Raw genomic sequence first — 21,198 nt, 5'->3', positions numbered from 1 at the left:
TACCGGTAATAAGCAGAATGTATCGTTTCTGTCCTCAATAATAAACTTAAAGACAGTGTCCACTAGTGGGAGCTGTGAACAAATATAGAATTATGCCAAATCTTTCCCATAAGTGCTGCAATTGAATAGGACAGTAGTTATCTGACAATAGGTAATTCAATTAGTTCAATATATGCTGTTTAAAAGTTTTGGGGTTAGTAGGACTTTTAATATATATATATATATATATATATTTATTCAGCATGGATGCATTAAATTAACCAAAAGGGACAGTAAAGACATTTATAATGTTACAAAAGATTTCCATTTCACATAAATGCTGTTCTTTTGAACTTCCCATTCAAAGAATAATGGTTTCAACAAAAATATTAAGCGACTGTTTTCAACATTAATTTTAATATTTTTTTGAACACCAAATTATTTCTGAAGGATCATGTGACACTGAAGACTTTAGTAATGATGCTCAAAATTCAGCTTTGTCATCACAGGAATAAATACAATTCACTTATTATTTTGAAATGTTATAATATTGTGAAATTTTTTTGTCTTTACTGTATTTTTGATTAAATAAATTCCACCTTGGTGAGCATATGAGACTTACGTTCAAACAGCAATTAAACAAATAATAGAATGACATTGGAAATAGTAAATACTGGAAATTTACAACAATGAATGGGACATTTAATAATACTGCTACTCTGACAATGGAATTCAAATAGCTAAAGCATCTAAAAGTTCTTGCAAATGTTTTTTTTATTTTTTTTAATCAAATTTGTATTGTTTTAATCTCGTTTAAACATACAAAATGACGAAGACAAACAATCAGCCATTACACCAGTAAGAAAAAAATAGATAAAAATAATTATAATGATGATAATAGTAAATAAAAATTAATTAATAATTAAGATAATACAAATAAAGAGAAAAATATATATATATATATATATTAACAAGGGTACTATATCAGTAGGATAACAAAGATACAGAAAAATATGCTTCAAAATATACAAAACTATACAAGTACTACAGATGGTTTAAAAGAAATATAAATGGTTATTATATTTTTAAAATATTTAATTATAGTAAATCAACACAAGTAAATAGAAAATGATAAGCAAGTGGGAAAAAATACAATACCTAGTAAATATAAATCAACATACACTAATGTGAATTAAGTTTAACAGTAAATAATATTTTTAACATATGAAAGAATATGGAAATTATGAGGGAAAAATATGGTTCACCAAGCTATGCAAGCAAATACCACGGACAAGATCATTATTTGCCAAGACCCGTCTTTCTTTTCCCTGATAGAAATGGAGTCTGATCTACAAAGACAATTGTCAAAGCACAGCACAGAGTCCAGGCCCATCTCATTACCGACAGCAGAATGAGCAGAGAATATGTGGAGTGCTCTCCGCACACATGGACCCAGAACTGGGTCATTGTGCCCTCATAACCAGTTTCACAGCTCCCTATTGGCCAAATCCAGAACAAACCTCACATCTAATTTGGCCAATAAGAGCAGCTCCTGTTGTGTAGAGCCAGAGGGCGGATAACTGGTACAGAAAGTGGAGTCATGCTCTAAGTGCCAAGTATATCAGAATAACCATTGGAAGAAAAAAAAAGACTGAATTTGATCTGGTTTCATAACAAGCTCGGGGTCTGGCCAGAGGCCAACGTGACAGGAGCTTTACATGGAAATGTATGCCACATTAAAAGTGAAAATTTATTCTATACCACTCTGTGTAGTAAAACAGGGAGGATTAAATATCCATGCAGCAGAAGAACAAGCTTGAGTCTAACTCGTTACCTAACCTGTTATGTCAGACAACAGCATATGGAATGTGCATGTGGCCGGTGCTACTTACATAAAGTGCTGCCCTCTAGTGTTAAAAACAAGAGTAGAAGTGCAAAATTCAAACTAGATGCCATTTAATACATTTTAGATTAATTTTATTTACACATGACATTTAAACAAACTATACTGCTGAGAGTCATGTGACTGTAATTACTGACAGAATAATACAGAGCTCCTTTCTACATGAAAACATGTAATGAGCCTCAAATTTAAATGCTCAATACGTTTATATGGGTGAAGAGCAATTGTATGCTGACAGTCTGGGTTGATTAGATAAAGACTGAAATCCCTTTATAACTCATACGTACACAGACACAATACAAATATTCATTTATACATCAACAACGCAACTAGAACTGTACAACGCAGAGAGTGTAAGTGTTATGTAATAGACTCTGACTCAGGACATGACATACGTGATGGAGATCTGCCTTTCTGAGTCAGGGCAGGAGTACATTTTGACATTCACATCAGATGTTCGGATTGGAGGAGAGAAACTCAAGCCACTCTGTCAGGACAGGATGTTGCTCTGCGGGCTGAAAAGAGTCACTTATGAATGAACAAACTTACTGAACTCAGAAATGACTTAGGAAAAAACAAGGATCAGAGCTGGAAACATCTTGACCTCTTATAATAGTGGATTTACCAGTTACTTGCTTGGGTGACATTTAGAAAATGCAATTCATACATACAATGACTTCAATGCATCTCTTCTATGATGAGCAGATTATATATAAAAAGTCTATTTTCATATTGTTCGGGGGAGCATACAGTCAAAAATGTCAGGATGATACAATTGTTCTAATATCACAATAAAACTATAATAAAATAAAAATACAGTTCTACAACACAGTTAAATTAAGGAAATTAAAATAAACAACATTAAGTAGATTGGTGTAATTTTACACTTATTTATTGGGTAAATAATATATATTTTTACAAAGCATGGCTAGTTCAGGTTGTAAAATAAGTAATGATATCTATAAATTAAAAATTCACAAAAAAATTATACAGAGAGAGAGAGAGAGAGAGAGAGAGAGAGAGGAGAGAGAGGAGAGAGGAGAGAGAGAGAGAGAACACTTCTAAGAACAAGCACAATATTTATAAAGTTTGAATATGATGCAAACATAAGGTCACCATGCAGCAAAAAGCAATGACATAGACATTTTCCTATCTTGATGCTTTGAATCGCAATTATAAAATAAAAAAAACATGGATCAGCAAATTGAAACCAAACCTTTTCACTCTTCCGTACCTGTAGATTGGTGATATCAAACAGATTGCCGTCTTTTCTCACAGACAAGAGAGTAGCTCGACCGTGTGATGGGTAACCCTCCTCAACCCTCAGGTGACATACGGTGGTCGCAGTCTTGAGAAAGATCAGAAGCTTTTCAGCAGGACACCAATCAATCGCAAACCTGATGACACAAACGAAAAATTGCAAATGAGATACAGGGAGTAAAATTATTAATCATTTAAGATGAGTTTCCCCTTTTATTGCTGTAAAGTAGTAATGCTGACTTCCGGTGTTGTGTAAGTCAAGTCAAGTCAAGTCATCTTTATTTATATAGCGCTTTTTACAATACAGATTGTATCAAAGCAGCTTCACAGTGATAACATGAAAATAATACAAAAAAAACAATTTCATCATCATCCACCTTTAAGGCAGATCTATAATATTGTTGAATATTAAATGTCCCCAACTAAGCAAGCCAGAAGGTAAGGCAACAGCGGCAAGGAACCAAAACTCCATCAGGTGACAGAATGGAGAAAAAAACCTTGGGAGAACCCAGGCTCAGTCAGGGTGGTTTCACTACAGGGGTTCAGGATTGCCGAATGACTAAAGAAACGTTATCAGAAAGATGGTAGAAAAGTGAACATTTCTTGTCTATTACCACCCACTTCTACTTATACCAAACATGGAAATAAGTGCAGTTATAATAGCAAAATATGTGGGAGAGCATTGCTATAGTGTGACGATATTGTATTGCAATAGATAGCACATTAAAGGGGTGGTTAAAATGCCATTTTCACAAGATGTAAAATAAATCTCTGATGTCCCCAGAGTGTGTGTGTGAAGTTAACACAAAATACCCCACAGATATTTTTATATAGCATGTTAAAGTTGTCACTTTTTGAGGGTTTGTTACAGGGTTTGGGTTTGTCCTAAAATAATTGCCAAGTCATTTTTTTCAGGTTTCTCAAAAAAACCTGAAACAGCCTAAGTCCACTCTTGACATAGGCCATTATACTACAGGGGAAGAATTGCATGATCTGTTCAACTGAGGATGTAGGTGATTTTACCAGAGGTGGCCAGCATCATGAGGAGATGACTTATTTTTTGACAAAAACTTGTTTTTTTTGCATGACTTGGCCAATTATTTTAGGAAGGTCACGATATTGCACAGTTCATATTAGCCAGTTCAGTCACAAAAGCTTGTATTTTAAGGCCCCTTCACAGCAAGAACGCTAACTATAAAGACAACTATATTAGCGTCCACACCAGCGGACAACATTGTTCTGTTTATTCTAAGCGAGTGCTTGTCTGTCACTTTAAATGCACAAGCTTGTTACAGCAAGATGGATTCTGATTGGCTGTCAATGTTTTTATCGCTCATCAGCTGGATAAAATCCTTCTGAAAGTGATTTCAATGATATCTTTCTCTGTGCCGTTATCATTATAACTGTGGTGTGGATCATTTTTTATTATTAAGAACGATTTTTAGAACTAGGCTATATCTTTAGCGTTATCATCCTTGGAGTGAACGGGATTTTAGTGGCACTCTGCTGTCATTGCGGGGAAAAAACTTCCTCTGGTGTTGAGCATGAAAAGTGACTCACAGTCTCTGCTCTCTGCATAAATAAATAAATGTATAATCTAGCCTATATGTATGTCCTGTCAGTTCATGGTAAAAAAAATTATAATGTAAAAAAATATATATATATTGACGACCCTGTCCGTCAAATAGTGTCTGTTTATCAGTATTAGGACACTTGTATTTTGAGCCAAATTTTTTAAAACATGCTGAATGAAGACAAGACTAAGCAGTTGTCACAGATTTCACAGGTTACAGTAAGAAGATTTTCATTTTGAGGTTGAGTTGTATGATGTAATCTAAAATTTAAGACCTTTCATAAGTAAAAATAAGACTTTTTTTGGCCTTGAATTTTAAAAATCTAATTTAAGACCTTTTAAGGATCCGCGGGAGCCCTGTCTTTGGGTTTTTATGAACCTTCTTCTTTATCAGCGTTTGATATGATTAATTATACTTTAAGAAAATGTACCTGGAGTGAAGAGCCTGAATCTCAGACAGCATCTCTCCTTGACTTATGTACCGCTCCATCACCTCTACAAGGGCGGCACTCACTTGCCTAAGCGGGCCATTCACCGCCTCCTCTACCAGGCCAGCGGTTCCCTGAAACACCTACAGACAGGAAAGAGGTACATTCACAATAATGTAATGAAACAAAATGAAAACCAGGTAACATCTAAAAGAAATGTAGTTCTAGAGGAATATTAGCTCTAAGCACTGACAAAGATTTAGTCATATAATTTTATTACCACCATATGATCACTATCACTCAAAAAAAATATTTTTATACATTTAATATTTTTATAATTACGTAAATACAATCTTGGTGAATAAAAGCTTTAAATTGCTTTAGCGTTTGCACAAAAAAAGTATTGTACTGTACATAGGACAAATATGCCATTTTTTTACAACAGTACAAATTATAGTATATTCATAACAATGTGAGTAAAAAGCTTGAGTTGAATCTCAAATTTTATATATATGTATATATATATATATATATATATATATATATATATATATACACATACATAACACACAAACTTTTACACATTTATAAAGCTATGTTAACTAGAACAAGAATACAAAAAACTTATCTCCTGCACTACATGCATGAACAAAGTATATATGTTTTATGATAAGAAGCATGTTCCTCTTTTGAAATCAGGCAGCTCATCCCTTACTTCACAGAGAGACACAGTACCTGAAGATGGAACTCGTCACTGGCTGTCATGGTGACGGAGACACGCAGCGGATCAAGTGATTTTTCGGCAGCACGAGGCAAGAGCTCAAGGCACAGCTCAGAGGGACTCACTGAGAGCAGCCTATACTGCATGTTTCTGTGAGTCACTGTGACCAAGGTTTGTAGCCTGAGATACAGAAAAAAAAATGAAAAAAAAAGGGTTTATTGTGTTGATATATATGTGTAATCAGTCACAACAATCTTTAGAATCTTTCATACATTTAAAAATAACAATTTAATCGAAATAGACATATTTTGTAACATCATAAATGTTTTTGTCCTTTTTGATCAATTTAATGCATCCTTGCTGAATATTAGTATTCATTTCTGTAATAAAAAAAACTGACCCCAACCTTTTCAACAGTAGTGTATATACAGACTCACCTGTCTCTTAATAGAGTCCAGTCACCAATTCGAGCCTGCTGTCTTTCAAACTCATCCTTGAGCTTAGACAGATGCACATCACACACATTCAAGGCGTTCTGGGCTGCCTGGAGGGAATCTTCCAACTGAAAGCTGATTTGTTTCTGTGCGTGAGAGAAAGGAATGAGAATTTCATCAATTTGATTCAACCAGTTTGTCCCACAGCTTCATTTCAGTGAAGAAAAGTTGAAATTATTGGAGTTAACTAGCCAAACCAAGAAGTATAAAGTAAATGGATGTCTTACCTCAGCTCTCTGACTTTGTTTAGCTGTGATTCTCTCCTTCTCTTTGCACTCGTCCTTCTGAACGAGAACGAGATTTAATGTACAATACAACTGTATGAGAATGCTAGTATGAAGCTGCATAAAACCAACACATCATAAAACTGGTCACTCATTCTATCATTATTGGGAGTTTTTTAAGGGCAACAACAATCAGCCAAACAAATTTTTTTTTTATCAAATTAATTTCAAATCAAATAAGTTTGATAAATCAGATAAAAATCCATTTTCTTCATGTATTGATAAAAGAAAGAAGTCTGATTACCTTTATCTGCAGAGTGGACAGTAGAGTCTCCAGTTTCTCCCGTTTGCCCTGAAGCTCTTCCATGCGGACCTGGAAAGCACTGATCAGCCCTTCCACCTCCTGAACTCTCTCCTGATATTCTACTTTTAAAGCCTTCCATGCAGAACGAGCTTCATTACCTGTGCACCCAAATCAATCATTAATTTCACTGCTTTGTTTACCAATGAAAAGTCATGTACAATAATCCATGATGCACGTGTTACCTGGGTTTTGGGGACATGGCTCATTCAGCAGCTGATCCACTGACTCCAGACCTGCCAGCAGCTGGATCATGTCATACACCACACACAGCTGCCTGAATATATGCTTCTGTTTTCGCCTGCAGTCCTACGCAAACAAACAAATGCCTTAAAGTCATCAAGAAACGCAAGTTGCAAGTCTTTTCTTCCTTCTTGTGATGTATATGCGAGTGATAAGGCATGAAAACAAGAAAAATTTAGGGCGGGATTTTGTCCATCTGGAATTGATTGGATGGTCCTAGTTTATTGTTGTGATGTCATGTGAGTGACAGGTTGCCCCACCCTCACGCCAGTAAACATCATCAGAGAAAAGAGATGTCATTGCAAGAGGAAGGGGAAGTTGTTTTGATTAAAGATTACAGGGGCAGATGAATTTAACAAAATAGTGATGTGCATGAGTAAATCATTTATAAAAAAGAATGCAATATAAAAAAATAAAAAATATACTGATTTCATGGTGACTTTAAAACGTCAATGTTTTATTACATAATTAGAAGGAAATTCTAGATTATGGTTTTTAAAGGGATGTCGTCATAAACTGCAGTTACTATAACAAAACTCAAAATTTACCATCAGATAAGGAGCCATAATTTCTCCCTCTCCTGTTTCCTGCAGTTCGGTGGTGTTGCATGATTTCAAGAAGGAAGGGTCAGTCCTTTCCAGAAGTCTGAAATTAGAGACTATTAATTAGTGTTTATTATATACTCTGCCTTTAAAAACTACCATGGGGGGAAAAGGCTTTCAGAATCTTCCGATCACCCTCTGATATGCATGAATTATTAGATCTCAAAGGAAACTTTACTTTAAAACAAAAGTATCAATTAACTGAAGTGGACATGCATTTAATGTTGTCACACTCTCGTGCACATCTATTGTCTTAGATAATGACGGAAATGATTTAATTCATCAAATGACCTTGTGAAAGTTCCTCAGTGTATTTCAAATAGTGACGTGACATAAGCCAGAATTTACGCTGTCACAAACATAGATGAGAGCAGGGATGGGCAACTTCAGTCCTGGAGGGCCACTGTCCTGCAGAGTTTAGCTCCAACCCTAATTAAACACACCTGAACAAGCTAATCAATGTTTTCAGGACTACTAGAAAAGAGTTTTTGTCAGGGTTGAAGCTAAACTCTGTAGGACAGTGGCCCTCCAGGACCGAAGTTGAACATCCCTGATACAGAGTTATGAGAATGGGTGGTTTGGATACAACACCAAACCCTGAATGGTTGACAGTGATTTAAATATACACGTAACGACAGCAGCGGCTAATACTAAATGACCATCGTTTCACTGTAACAAAAATATCTGAAAACTACGTTACAATTACAACGGTGACTTTGTAAGAAAGACACATTTTCAGGACTTTGTACTTTCACCACACACATAAAACCATTTTCAAGTGAACCCTCTATTCTTATAGCATCGGCCTAATTTAAAAAGTATAAAACACCGTAACATTAGTTCAAATAAACGCCGTTTTCCTTATAGTTTGTTAGATAATACTCACGCTTCGCCTCTCACCGTCGCCATTTGTGTTTTGAAATTTACCCGCCTAACGCTGATTGGTCAGAACTGCGAGGCCTTCGTCACAAATGTCAACCAATCATTGTCCATGAATGAAACACGTGCTTGAATTTACCATGCTATAAATCTATGGAATGTACAGTCAAAAAAACAATACATTAGTGTATTTATTTACAATATATTCATAAGATGAAAAAAAAATGAATCTTGTACATTGTTTAATCTATTTGTTTCATAATCTGTAACAAAACAAAAACGTTTCTGTGTTGTGTTACGTCTTTTACTTTGATTTAGCCTATTTGAAAAAAAGACTTAAAGAAATACAATTGTAAAGCGTATAACAATATGTAGAATATACCAAAAGCGTTGTCATTTAGTAGCTAAAGACAGTTAACCAGTTCTATTTCAGTCGCTCACCATTAGCCTACGATTTTTTAGTTGAATAAAACTTGAAAAATGAATAGGCTAAAATGTATAAATGCTAGACAAAAAATGACGATAACGAATTCTACTCCACAATTAAACCGGGGGAGAGCAAATTTCCATTATTACTGGATTCAGGCTCAGGTTTTAATAGGTACAACCTTTTAAAAGGTATAAAGATTATTATTATTATGAAGAATAGCCTATTAGCCTATACATTTTCTATCGTCAATGCATGTTTCATTAGATTAACAGAAGACCATAGCTCAGACTCCTAATAGTGGGAACCCGTTAGTATGCTTTTCAGCAACATTTTTACAAATCATTATAAATTTATTGCATTTTTCATAACTTTTTTTTGTGAAGAATTGTTTTATTGTAAAAAATAATCCCAATTTACCCTGATTTTTTTTTTTTTTAAATCTTTATTCTGAGAACACCTCAGTATAAATCTGTGTTGTCTCTATTATGTTAAGATACTTACCAGTACTCAATATGAAAAAAATATGATATGGTAGTTTGGATGCCAGAATTCTGTCAAATGTATCTACAAGAGCTTTTTAAAACTAAAACATATAATCATAGAGAAAATGTCTGCAATTGGACCAACAATAGATTAATTACAACAAATCCTGGATTAAATAATTTACATTGATTCTGTGATGACCCACTTTCTGAGAAAAATTAGTTGCATTTATGTCAATTTTATACCTCAACCAGCATAAAAATTAATTGTGTCTGCTTTTTGTATTGTGTTCTTCTATAAATTTAAGTGTCAAACTGTAATTAATTTTTTTCATGGACAAAACTGTCTCTACAGTCAATTCAGCTTTATAACAAACTTTATATCAAACAGTATTTTTTTATAAAAAAATGTCAGACAAAGCTAGAAGTGCCCAAGTGAACGCAAACACAGTCCAGACACAAGAGGACACCAGTTTACTCATCTTTTATTGTCACATTCATATCTATGCTCTGTATTCTTTACAAGGAGTTCAAACCAATAGTGGATGAGAATCAAAGAAAATCAGGCAGGCAGAGGCTGAAAGTCTCGATAATGTCTGTGGCACCTGCTGTGAAAAGGGTGAAGGGATAAAGGTAGTCTGATAAAGTTATAGTCTCCTTCCTCTCTCATCCTCCTAAAATGTGCCCTATTTAATTCAACCAACCTTTACTCTCCTGTTGCATTATTACAGGTGAAATGAAACAATAAAAATGAAAACGATTTGAACATCATGCTGCTCTGTGTGGCCTGAAAAGATACTATGTTGCGGTTCACAGAGAAAAAGAGAACAGATTCTATTGCAAACATAAGAGATACAATCCTATGTCATTTCTTAAAAAGCCATCAGAAATATAAATCAAATAGAAAGATGAAGAATTTGTAAGTTAAAAAAAAAGTCAGTTTAATAATAATGGAGAAAAAAAGAAAAAGAGACTGGATAGTGAGATTGACATATTTTTATGTTATTTCCCCTCGCACATATATATTCCATTTCCAAATTCATCCTGAACAATTTCAAAAACAACTGAAGAAAAATCATCTTTGGAAGTAAAAGACTCCTATCGGTATGTGGAGATATTTCTACCCAGTTGCTCAAGTCATTTATTATTATTGATTAATTCGAAATTTACTTTTTTTTGTCCTTTTTTTAAGATTTATGTCATGTCCTATCTGTTTGTCTTTATTCTAAGAGGTAGATCAACCAAAAAAAGAAATTAAAAACACATGGTTACAGGCCTTTTTGATTCAGGCTGTGAAATCAAAATTATTAGGACAGAAAGTTAGTAGAAGCTCCGGGCAGAATTGCCATTTTATTGCCGATTTAAATCTAGTTTCAGCAAAAAAAGAAAGTGAAGACCGTTTTTAAGACCAGCGAGAAAAGGGCTTTTAAACAGGAAGGATGGTTCTTGGGGACAAGGCTGCATGGCGTGGAGGTAGTGGTGGTGCCATCGAGGTGGGAAAGGACACAGAGAAGATAGCGCAACAGGCACGATTGTGTGTTTCCTCAGTCACACTACGAATGCTGGCCGAGTTACCAGTGCCATGATGTGGGGAGAATTCTAATTGAGCTTAATTGTGCACTAACCGAACTTCACAGGTTCCTCCTCCTCCCGTGCAAACCATTACACCACACATCCGTTTCCCGTCCTGCCACCTCGCCCAACTCGAAGCTGGAGTAATAGGCTATTCTATCCAAACGTCTACAGAAATGAAAAGCTCAAAATAAATTAAAACTCAAAAGTAAAAATGTAACATGCACTTTCGCTCTCGTCTGCTTGATAAAAACAATCTTATGGCTAAGTCTTGAGGTAGCGTTCCTAGTTATGTGAGGTTTGAGTCGTCATTTGTAGCACCCAAATGTTTTCCTTAAGGAGAGGCCAGAAACTAACACGGTGAGATACAACAGTGGCATGCAACGTCGATATGATTAATCACACCCAACTATAAGCTGCGCTTCAACCTGTGGTCTACGTGTAAATCTATGCACTGCAATGCAACTTTTCCCAGTGGACACTTAACAGTCCGTGTGACAAACGACAGCCATTCGTTTGACTCGTCACAGAATTGCATAAGTTACCAACATACTATCTTTTTTCCTAAGCTCAAGTATGCTAGTGAAACGGTTCTACTGCTTGTTCAAGCCCTCGCCACCACCAACAACAACAACAACAACGTGTAGAGGACCTCGAAATAAAAAGGATAGAAGAAAACATTTCCAAGTGCCAAACAGGAAGTCGACTCGCGGTACTCAGGGAACCGTGTATCTCATATATAGCACTGCATCCGTTCCTGACTGCGTACAGTCTTATTCCTTCCGTTTTTCTGGAGTACAACAACAAAACACAAAGAGAACCCCAGTTTGGCACAGGTAATTACATGAAGAATGAATCATTTGTTAGTATTTCAAATGAACTAGTAGCAGTGTAAGAGGTGTCTGTGCATAAAGAACTCTATTCGAGGAGAAACCTAGCTATAATCCAAACTACATAAATGGAGACAATTTGAGAGAAGAAAAACGAATGAGTAAAAATAAATTGCAAAGAAATTCAACATCAAACGACTGAACTGAACAGAGAAAACGGTCACAAACGAGGCCAGCGTGAGAGAGGGCGTTCTATTCCAGAACTAATGTCTCTTGAATCGGATACTACTAACGCAAAACAAAAATGAGCGGATGAAGGTAGCGAGTGGTGAGTGGTGAGTGGGGGGGGGGGGGGGGGGGGGGGGGGGTTGAAGAAGAAGAGGGGGACAAATGTGACATCTAAAACCTTTACAAAATGTCCACTGAATCTGTCCAGGGCATCTCCATCTCATCGCTTATACCTTTCACCCAAAGAATAATAATAATAAAAAAAAGACAAAATAATAAAAATGCAATTACAATAACATATCTACTATTTCGTTGTTTTTTTAAACTATGTTAGTTCTTGGAGATCTGCGGTTATGTTAATAATTCTCGCTCACATTTTTTTAGTTTTTTTTTTGTCTTTTATTGATGAAACAGTTCGCAACCAGATGTCATGTCCAAATAAAGCTTGCTGTCTAAAAGAAAAACAAAAAGGTAAAAACAAAAAGGCTGCTGCAGTCTGAACAGAGCAGAAGTGTGTGAGTGTGTCTTGGTGTCTGACAGAAATCTATGGGCTGGAACAGGACAGACGCTTCTTTCCTGCCTGAAGAGCAGGATGTACTGACAGGTCAAGTTCAATCCTCAAGCAGAAATCAGAAGACTGGTGTGAAAAAGGGAAGCTTTTGTAAAACAAAAACAAAAAAACTAAAATTAAAGACCTTGATCTGTTAAAGCACATGAACATGCTGGCAAACGCTTCGCAGATGTCTGAATGGAACCTGAAAAAACGCGGTCTGGCAGTGTCCATCCATCTTTAACGGCTAAAAGTCTTTCCTTCCTTTATCCAATTAGTATTTTATTCTAAAAAAATACAAACGATAATTCCCCCCCCCCGATTGTTCCGCTGAACAAATTATTTACAGGTTTAAATTTGAGAGATGTGAATGCTTTCATTTTATTGATTTCTTTTTGTGAATATTTTTTGGCTCCCGTTTTTCAAAAGGTACCTTTTGTTCTCAGTCAGTTTTTAAAAAAATGAGTATGACCGAGGCCATAGAGTGTTTTTTCTATGTTTCTGCCTTTTTAAAACACCTAAACCACTCCCCCAACAAAAAAAGATTTAACACTCAAACTCAATTAGTAAACGCACTCACGCACACTTGCACAGGACAATGGAGAAGGACGAGACTCCATCCAAAAGAAAAAAAGAAAGATGTTAAATGGTTCACATTCAGTGTCTTCGGGCCGATGATGGTCGACATGCTTTCGTTTTTTAAGCATGGCGAGTAAAGTCAAGCCCTTTCAAGTAAGCCAACCAATGATGTCAAAGTCCTTTAGTGCAGAATGAACAAGATCACACCACAGGTGCAAAAATAAAATGGCACAAGTTAGGAAAAAGGCCATTGTTTTGTTTTCTACAGTCAGCTTGTACAACAAACATACGCATTAGCGTCAAAATTTAATTCCTGTGGTTTGGCAACGTTCATTATGCACCAGTAAGAGATGGTAAGATCCGTCCTACGTCCCATTGGCCAGTGATTTCAAGCGTGACTCTTCAAGGACCCCCAGGCTGGCTGCGAGACTCACAAAATTCATAATTTTTCCTAGGAGTCCTTCTGAGCTCAGGTGAGAAAAAAAAAAAAACTCAATTACACTCTCCCAAACAGGCATACCAAAAGAGAAAAATAATGGGAAAAAATTTAAAATATTTCTTCCTTAAAAAAATAAAATATTCAAGACTATCAGCTTTTATATAAAACACCAGCAAGCAAAAAAAGGGGGGGGGAATCAAAAAGAAAAAGAAGAACGAAATTAGGAATACTGAGGTAACAATACCCTGAGGTAGTTTTTTTGTTTTTTTCTTAATTCATTTTATCTAATCTGTTCTAGGTTCAGTGAGAAAAGCCAGGACCCTGGCAACCTCATCGGCAAATGTCGAACAAAGTGGGCGAGAGAGAGAGAGCACAGAAACCATATTGCTGTCCCCTGTTCGTGACCTTTGACCTAAAAGGCAGGTTTGTGGAGGCTGTACACTGTCAATCAAACCTGGCATTCAGGACGACTGTCCTCAGCTGATTCGGTCTCGGCATATTTTTACAGTATATTTATTCTCAGGAAAAACAGAACACCACGTCTGAAGGCCAGGTTTACAGATGACAAATGCTTTTATTAAAAAGCGAACACGCTTTTAAAAAAGATGCTCTAAGTCTCGTTTTCTGAAATTACGGTACGCTCCATTTCATCGTCTGCCTGCTCCAATGCAATGAGGGGCCAGGTTAACTCACATATCATATATATATAATATATATAAAATATGCCGTTTGGGTGTGGGCGGCGCTGCAGCGATCATCGCCGGCGTGGTTGAGGGCGGGATTGTTGGGCATCCGCACATCAAAGCTGAGCCACTGCAATACAACTGCAGAGGTCACCTTTAGCCCACACGCTTACTGAACTCTTGCCGCACGTCCCGTCGGCCAAACGGCACGCGGCCTGAAAGGGAAGCCTTCGACAAATGCCGCAACCCTCCGAAAACCAGGTGCGCGATTGCAGACGGTTAAACATGCAGCATCAACTCAAAGTCATGAAGATTATATTTACAACCTCATTTTTTTCATATTTTTTTCATCTCGTCACCCCCACAGTTTAGCGTGGGGGACTTCAAGAGCAGTGTTAACAACTTTGGCCCCTCCCCTCATCTCTGATAGGTAGGGAGAAGTCACCTGATTGGTGACCACACCCACTAATAAATTGGACTGATTCTCTGCTCTCTTTCTCTCTCCCATCTCTACCTCACTGCATTTCATTAATAATACCTCTGAATAAACATTTCTATACATATATCTCTATCTTTAAAAAAAACAGTTAAAATTTTGAAGTGACTGGTGATGGCTGAGGGTCCTATGTAGCTGAACTTTTGCGGGACCTTCATTATGCCCTATTCCTAATAAGCGGCTATGTATAAAAGCTCTCACCAGAGGGCGCTCCGCTCTGACGGACCTCCTCGCCATCCTCAGTCACTCCACCTGGCCTGGCATCTGGTCTCTGTTTTCTAGTTATCTCTCTTCTTTAGAAAAATCACTCTTTTTTTTTTCTTGTTCATTTTCACTAAACTTGTGTCCTCTTTCTCTCTCAGGCATGTTTTTTTTTTTTTTTTGTCTTTTGCTCTCTTTTTAATTCCCTCTCAGTTTGCTGATCATTTCTCCCCGTCTACCGCTGGGTCTGTGTCACTCTCTCTCTCTCTCAGTCAGTCCGCTTGTTTGTCCTCCCATTTGTCTGTCCGTCTGACTGGGTAGCGCCCCCGGCCTCTCACTTCCTCCTGGGTTCTTGTGCCAGTCCCTGCGGGGACCCCGGCTCAGTCACGACCTGCGGATGGGGCCCCTGCTGGCCTCCCATACCTCCTTTCTGCTGCTGCTTGACTTGTGTCAAAATGTCCCTGATCTTCCTCTGTGCCAACTAGAGGAAACAACAACAACAAAAACAGCATTTTAGCACTGTCTGCTGTGCCATGTGCCAAGTTTTTGTAACACTCTAGCCAAATGAAATGTCAACCAAGCTCTTTGGGGGGTCCACTCCTAACTAATGGCGCTTTTCCATTACCAGTACCAGCTCGACTTGACTCGGCTCGCGTTTCGCTCCGTTTTCCATTGCAGATAGTACCTCCATAATAGTACCTGGTCGTCATAGTGACGCGACACACACCCGCTACCCACACACACACAGGACAATGAAGGAAATCGAGTGTATGCTGTTTTACATAATATTAGTAATGGGTATATCACGCAATCTCTGGCAAAACTATTTAAAAATGTCGAGGGTTATTCAGGATACTCCGTCTGGCGCGTGCAATGATGACGCAGTGAATAGTGACGATTCTCTCTGACCAATCAGCAGTCTGCCGTGTTTCACGTCACATTTTAGTATCGCCTCAGCTCGCTTAGAACCTCGCCGAAGGTGATACGAAAAAAAAGTACCTGGAAGCAGGTACCGGTACAACTTTTACACAGTGGAAAACCAAACAAAGGCGAGGCGAGCTGGTACTGTGTAGTGGAAAAGCGCCATTAGTGAAGTACATTTGTGCAGAGAATACAGAAAGATAAGCAACTCACCTGACTTGCGTAAAAGTGGCCGATAATTTTGACGATGACCTGGTCGTGTTCATCAGGGGTTTGCTCTCGGGGAACCACTACTTCAGCAGCGGTGAGGTTCTGCAGCTCATTCACCTGATCAATCAAATCCACAGCACAGTCTTGATCAGTACATTCCATCAATTCTTTCTTTTAATTACTAAAGTTCTCATATATACATTTTTGCTTAATTTGATGCGTTTAAATGACATTTATATATGTATTCCTATACTTTAATATTTTTTAAAGAAATGAAAATGTATTCAGCAAAGATGCATTAAATTGATCAAAAGTCATTTCTGTAAGATCTTAATTTGTATTTTGCAAATTAATTCTTTTCTGTTGAACTTTCTTTTCTATTTTATCAAATGTATCACAGTTTCCACACAAAAATAAGCAACAAAACCGTTTTCAACATTGATAATAATAATAATATATTTTTTTTGAGCAGCAAAATGCATTTGAGATGTTCTTCAGGAAAAGGGAACATAAACCTCAATATTTTAAATGACATATCAACAATATTTGAATAATTTTATTAGGAACATATGACACTGAAGACTGGAGTAATGATGCTGAAAAATCAACTTTGACATCACAGGAATACACACACATATACAAACATACAGGACCCTTTAATATTAATATTTCTTGATAAAATGGGCAGAAGATAAAAGCTGAGAATTATCAGAAGTAACAAAGCACAAAGCTCTTTATGATTATTAGATGGGAGGTGAGCTACAAATAACGTTTTATGTATTGTAAAAACATGAATCTGGCAACCCTGTCTTGAACTTCTTGATTCATCGGGTTAAACCAACCCGATCTCACGGCAATTCGTACGAATTTTACGAGGTGGCTAATTCGTACCAATTCATACGACCTCACTCGTACGAATTTGTACGTTTTTTGCTAAATCGTACATATTTTACGATTTGCCAAAATCGTATGAATTCATACGAATGACCTAGCCCTGACCCCGCCCCTAAACCCAACCGTCACGTGGGTTTAGACAAATCGTACAAATTCGTACAAGTGAGGTCGTACAAATTCGTACGAATTAGCCACCTTTTAATCACTCGTACAAATTCGTACGAATTGGTCGTGAGATAGCGTTGGGTTAAACATATGTAATCATACACAAAGTAAAATCAGCCACCACATACTGTGTGCAATATATTGTGCACCCCTAATAAGCAACTTTCTCTGTAATAATCTGTCTCCAACATTTCATTTCATGAAGTAACTTTATGGATACTCTTCCTCTAAGGAGTTGTCATCATCTGACATCTATCAGCAATATGTTAATGATGCATGACTTACAGTTTTCCCGCCCTTTCCGATGACCCTTCCGGCTGCTGCAGCTGCTACTTTGATGTGCGTCTCCAACTTCACCTCCTCTTTGGGGCCAAAGAAGTTCTCCTCCTTCAGCTTACCGTATATTCGGCCTTGAGCCTAGAACACAGGGCTTGTTAAATGACTTGTGTATCTACTGACGGTCTTCCTGACAACAAATTCATTAAAAAAATTTGATCTGAAATGAATTTGCAAACCATGCATTCATGCAAACCTTGAATTGGGCCTCAGGAGGCCCCGTCACGATGACCATTCGCATTTTCGAGTCTGGAGCCTCTGCTGGTGCAATCTAAGGAAAAATGCATTTGAGATGTCCTTCAGGAAAAGGGAACATAAACCTCAATATTTTAAATGACATAAACAAAATATTTGATCTGAGACGACCCGTGACCACAAAAATATTAAGCCACACTTCTGTTTTCAACATTGCTGCTCAAAAATGTATCTTATTATTATCAAATAAGAATATTTTAATGATTTCTAAAGGATCATGTGACACTGAAGACTGGAGCAATGATGCTGAAAATTCTGCTTTGTTATCAGAAAAATAAATTCAATTTTAAAATATATACAAATATAAAAGATATATTTTAAACTATAATAATATTTTACTGTAATAAATGTACCTAGTGTACATAATACTGTATTTTTGTTCAAATAAATACTAGCATAAGATACTTTTTTTTCTTCTTCTTTTTTTTTTTTTCTTTTTTTTTTTTTTATCTTACAGAGCCCAAACATTTGAATGTGAAACATTGAACTTTTCCATGCAATTATAATGAATGGCAGTTTTTAAACTTAAAATGTATGCAGAGGTATCATAAAATGCCATAAAAGTAGTCCATAGAAATTAAGTTTAAATCCTGAATCCATAAAATAGCCCAGTGTGTTGATTTCATTGAAAAGCTCCAAGCAAAAATAATGTTTTATTCATAAAAATAAAAACAACTGACTCATTCACAAACTGAAAACATTGCAACAGGTTTGAAACGACATGAGGGTAATAATAGATTCATTTTAATTTTGGGGGGTAACAATCTCGTTCTCCTATTCATGCATTCATGTCCGTTTTGACTCGGTTTTTAAATCCATAGGTTTTAGTGCGAAGATTAATCTTTACGAGTTTAAGACTGTCAAAAACTTTTTGCTCCAGATTTTTTTTAATTGTAAGAGACATTACCATTTCAACCACATTGTTACACCTTTTGCTTTTGGAAACTGTGGTTTTACACATTAAATTAATGCTGATATTTTTTTTCATCTATTAATTAGAAAGATTTGTTTAAAATTTGCCTATTTCCAACACACGCACAATAATTCTGAAATTTAAAAAAATGACAATGTCAATATGTTTGTAGTATATGTTCAATATGAAACCACAACATGTTTTCGACGCGTACGTTACACGTCACGTGTCTTTACGGGATGTGCGTGAACGCACTCACAGATTCCGGAAAATAACTGACAGTGTGAATGAACCCAAATCAAACCGTGTATTTTCCGGAATCTATGGTAACGTTCAAAACTTTTGTGCATTCACTCATTGAGAAGTTACTGATTAGATACAATATCATTTTAGTTATTAAGTTCTGACTTTTTTTATAAGCTTATGTTACACCAGATCCAAACAGACCCTGGACTGCAAAAGGTGTATTTACAGTTTTTTAATACATTAGGAGGGTTCAAGTAAAAAAAAAAATCTGGAAGCATGGGAACCCAAAGAGATCAACCACAAATCATTTTCATAAGAGTTACCTTAATAGACGCTCCAGCAAAACGGCTTAGCTGCTTGATATGCTGACCCTTCTTGCCAATGAGGGCTCCCACTGCTTGGGCTGGGATGTACACGTGGACGGTCTCCTGTTCAGCGGCCTGTAGGGAGACACAAAACATATAACTATCACATCGCAACAACATATGGTGAACACCCCGATAAAGAATTGTGCTTACAAACCATAATAAGGTAAAGATGCCACAAGAAGCCAAGTTATGTGAACAAGTTATTGAAAACTAATGAATAATGAGAAAATTGGTCGTACCCCCATAGGGCCATAGGGAGGACCAGGCACAGAGTTTCCGAGGGAAGGAGGTGGCATGGCCGAGGACGGCGGGAAGAGGCCAATGGCTCCCAGGTTTAGTCCAGGGATCAGGTGAGTCTGTTGCTGGATGAAAAGGCAATGTAGATTCAGATTAGGCTTCAAACTCATGTTTCATGGCCAAGTAAGTTACACTTACAAGGAAATACTTTTTTTTTTGTATCTTACGTAAACTCACATTCATGGCAGCGATGTCATTGTCATATGCCTCTCGCACTTTCTTCATGATCTCCTGTTCCGCCAGGCAGCAGGCTTCGATCGAGCCCTTCACTGTAATGGTCCTCTCTGGGTTATAAAGGGTCAGATCCTGCAGTCTGCAGTGAGAGACATTCAGAATATAAATGCTACCAATCGTGTTAAGGCAGCTCAGTATAAAATTAGGCCGCTGGTTGGTTCCTTTCATTTTTTTATTGTGTCCTTTTTATTGCTTACGGTGAAATTGTGATCTTGGTATCAGTGTCTTGTTCCACTTTCTTTAGGTTGCGTCCCTCTTTGCCGATCAAACGGCCAACAAAGTTGTTGTGAGCAAGAACCTTCAGAGGCACCTCATCAGCACTATCAGAAATGAATGAAAATTGTTAATAAAGATCTGAGAGCAGACATGAACCAGCACTGACAATCCAATGGACTGTAGGTTTTGAAGAAAATGACCCCCTGTGGTGAAAATCAAGTTTTTAAATGTTGTTTATATGTCTATGTGGTGTTTTAATATGCTTTAAGACAAACCATGTACAATAAATAAGTCAACACCATTGCAGAGTATTTTCTCTTTTAAAAAATCTAAAGACGCAGTTTGAAATCGCTGGTGTTTCTGACGTCAAACTACCTTGTCATAATCACGTCAACAACTATATGCGGGCTTTAGCATATCATTAACTATTCTCTGAAACTGGGGAGTCTCAAGAAGCCAGATTATCAAAGGACATTTTTCTGTTGATATAATAAATCTGGTACATTTAGCAATATAGCGGGTGAATTATGTATATGAGGTTAAGATGTCTTTGTTGTTCAAGGGAGTTGTTCAAAGCGTTTCTACGGATGCTGATTGTTAGAAGGCAGCTGTCTGACTCTGAGATGGCGTAACATTGTGTAACATTAGTAATACATTATTAGCTGTTTGAAAACACAATCAAGCAAAAGGCTAATAATATTAATTAGTGTTATGTGTCCAATGGTGTTGAGAGCGATACATAAAACGCATTTTCATTCTGATACATTGACTTGTAGACGAGCGAGTGGAGTCGGGGCTCATTTGCATATTCATGGATCAACATATACTAGATAAAGCAAGGGTGTAGTAGTTATATTTAAGCTATTTTAAGGCATGAATGCATTTTTTTCACAGGAAAAAACATTTAAATGTGTAATTTTGGTGATCAAAAAGATGAGTTTTAAGGGATAAAATTATTGACCACATATGGGGGACTTTAAATGTTT

The 21,198-nt window shown here is 36.8% G+C and overlaps 2 protein-coding genes across 3 annotated transcripts in view; both read right to left on the bottom strand.

The window, feature by feature from the left end:
• Nucleotides 1-1,066: 1,066 nt before the first annotated feature.
• On the bottom strand, nt 1,067-8,831 carry LOC307003016 (uncharacterized protein). The gene is made up of 10 exons (XM_079621068.1): nt 8,675-8,831; nt 7,735-7,831; nt 7,129-7,252; nt 6,887-7,044; nt 6,586-6,642; nt 6,302-6,444; nt 5,879-6,044; nt 5,147-5,286; nt 3,117-3,279; nt 1,067-2,397 (listed from the first exon to the last, which is right to left on the bottom strand). The coding sequence occupies exons 1-10, from the start codon at nt 8,695-8,697 to the stop codon at nt 2,332-2,334; spliced, it is 1,137 nt and encodes a 378-aa protein (XP_079477194.1). The 5' UTR covers nt 8,698-8,831; the 3' UTR covers nt 1,067-2,331.
• A 5,976-nt stretch (nt 8,832-14,807) lies between these two features.
• igf2bp1 (insulin-like growth factor 2 mRNA binding protein 1) overlaps nt 14,808-21,198 on the bottom strand; it is a 33,968-nt gene continuing 27,577 nt past the window's right edge. The window contains exons 8-15 of one of the 2 annotated variants that reach the window (XM_079635952.1): nt 20,194-20,316; nt 19,940-20,075; nt 19,705-19,827; nt 19,421-19,537; nt 17,880-17,954; nt 17,633-17,764; nt 16,292-16,405; nt 14,808-15,638 (exon numbers count right to left, since the gene is read on the bottom strand). In XM_079635952.1, coding sequence (XP_079492078.1) covers nt 15,492-15,638; nt 16,292-16,405; nt 17,633-17,764; nt 17,880-17,954; nt 19,421-19,537; nt 19,705-19,827; nt 19,940-20,075; nt 20,194-20,316 — 967 coding nt within the window. In that variant the 3' untranslated portion in view covers nt 14,808-15,491. The remainder of the gene's footprint in view (nt 15,639-16,291; nt 16,406-17,632; nt 17,765-17,879; nt 17,955-19,420; nt 19,538-19,704; nt 19,828-19,939; nt 20,076-20,193; nt 20,317-21,198) is intronic. The other variant, XM_079635953.1, reaches the window with a different exon arrangement.

This window comes from Phoxinus phoxinus (assembly GCF_949152265.1).
Source record: "Phoxinus phoxinus genome assembly, chromosome: 1".
Classification (NCBI taxonomy): domain Eukaryota; kingdom Metazoa; phylum Chordata; class Actinopteri; order Cypriniformes; family Leuciscidae; genus Phoxinus; species Phoxinus phoxinus.
Note: the sequence above shows the minus strand (reverse complement) of the source record. Positions and strands in the feature narration are given on the sequence as shown.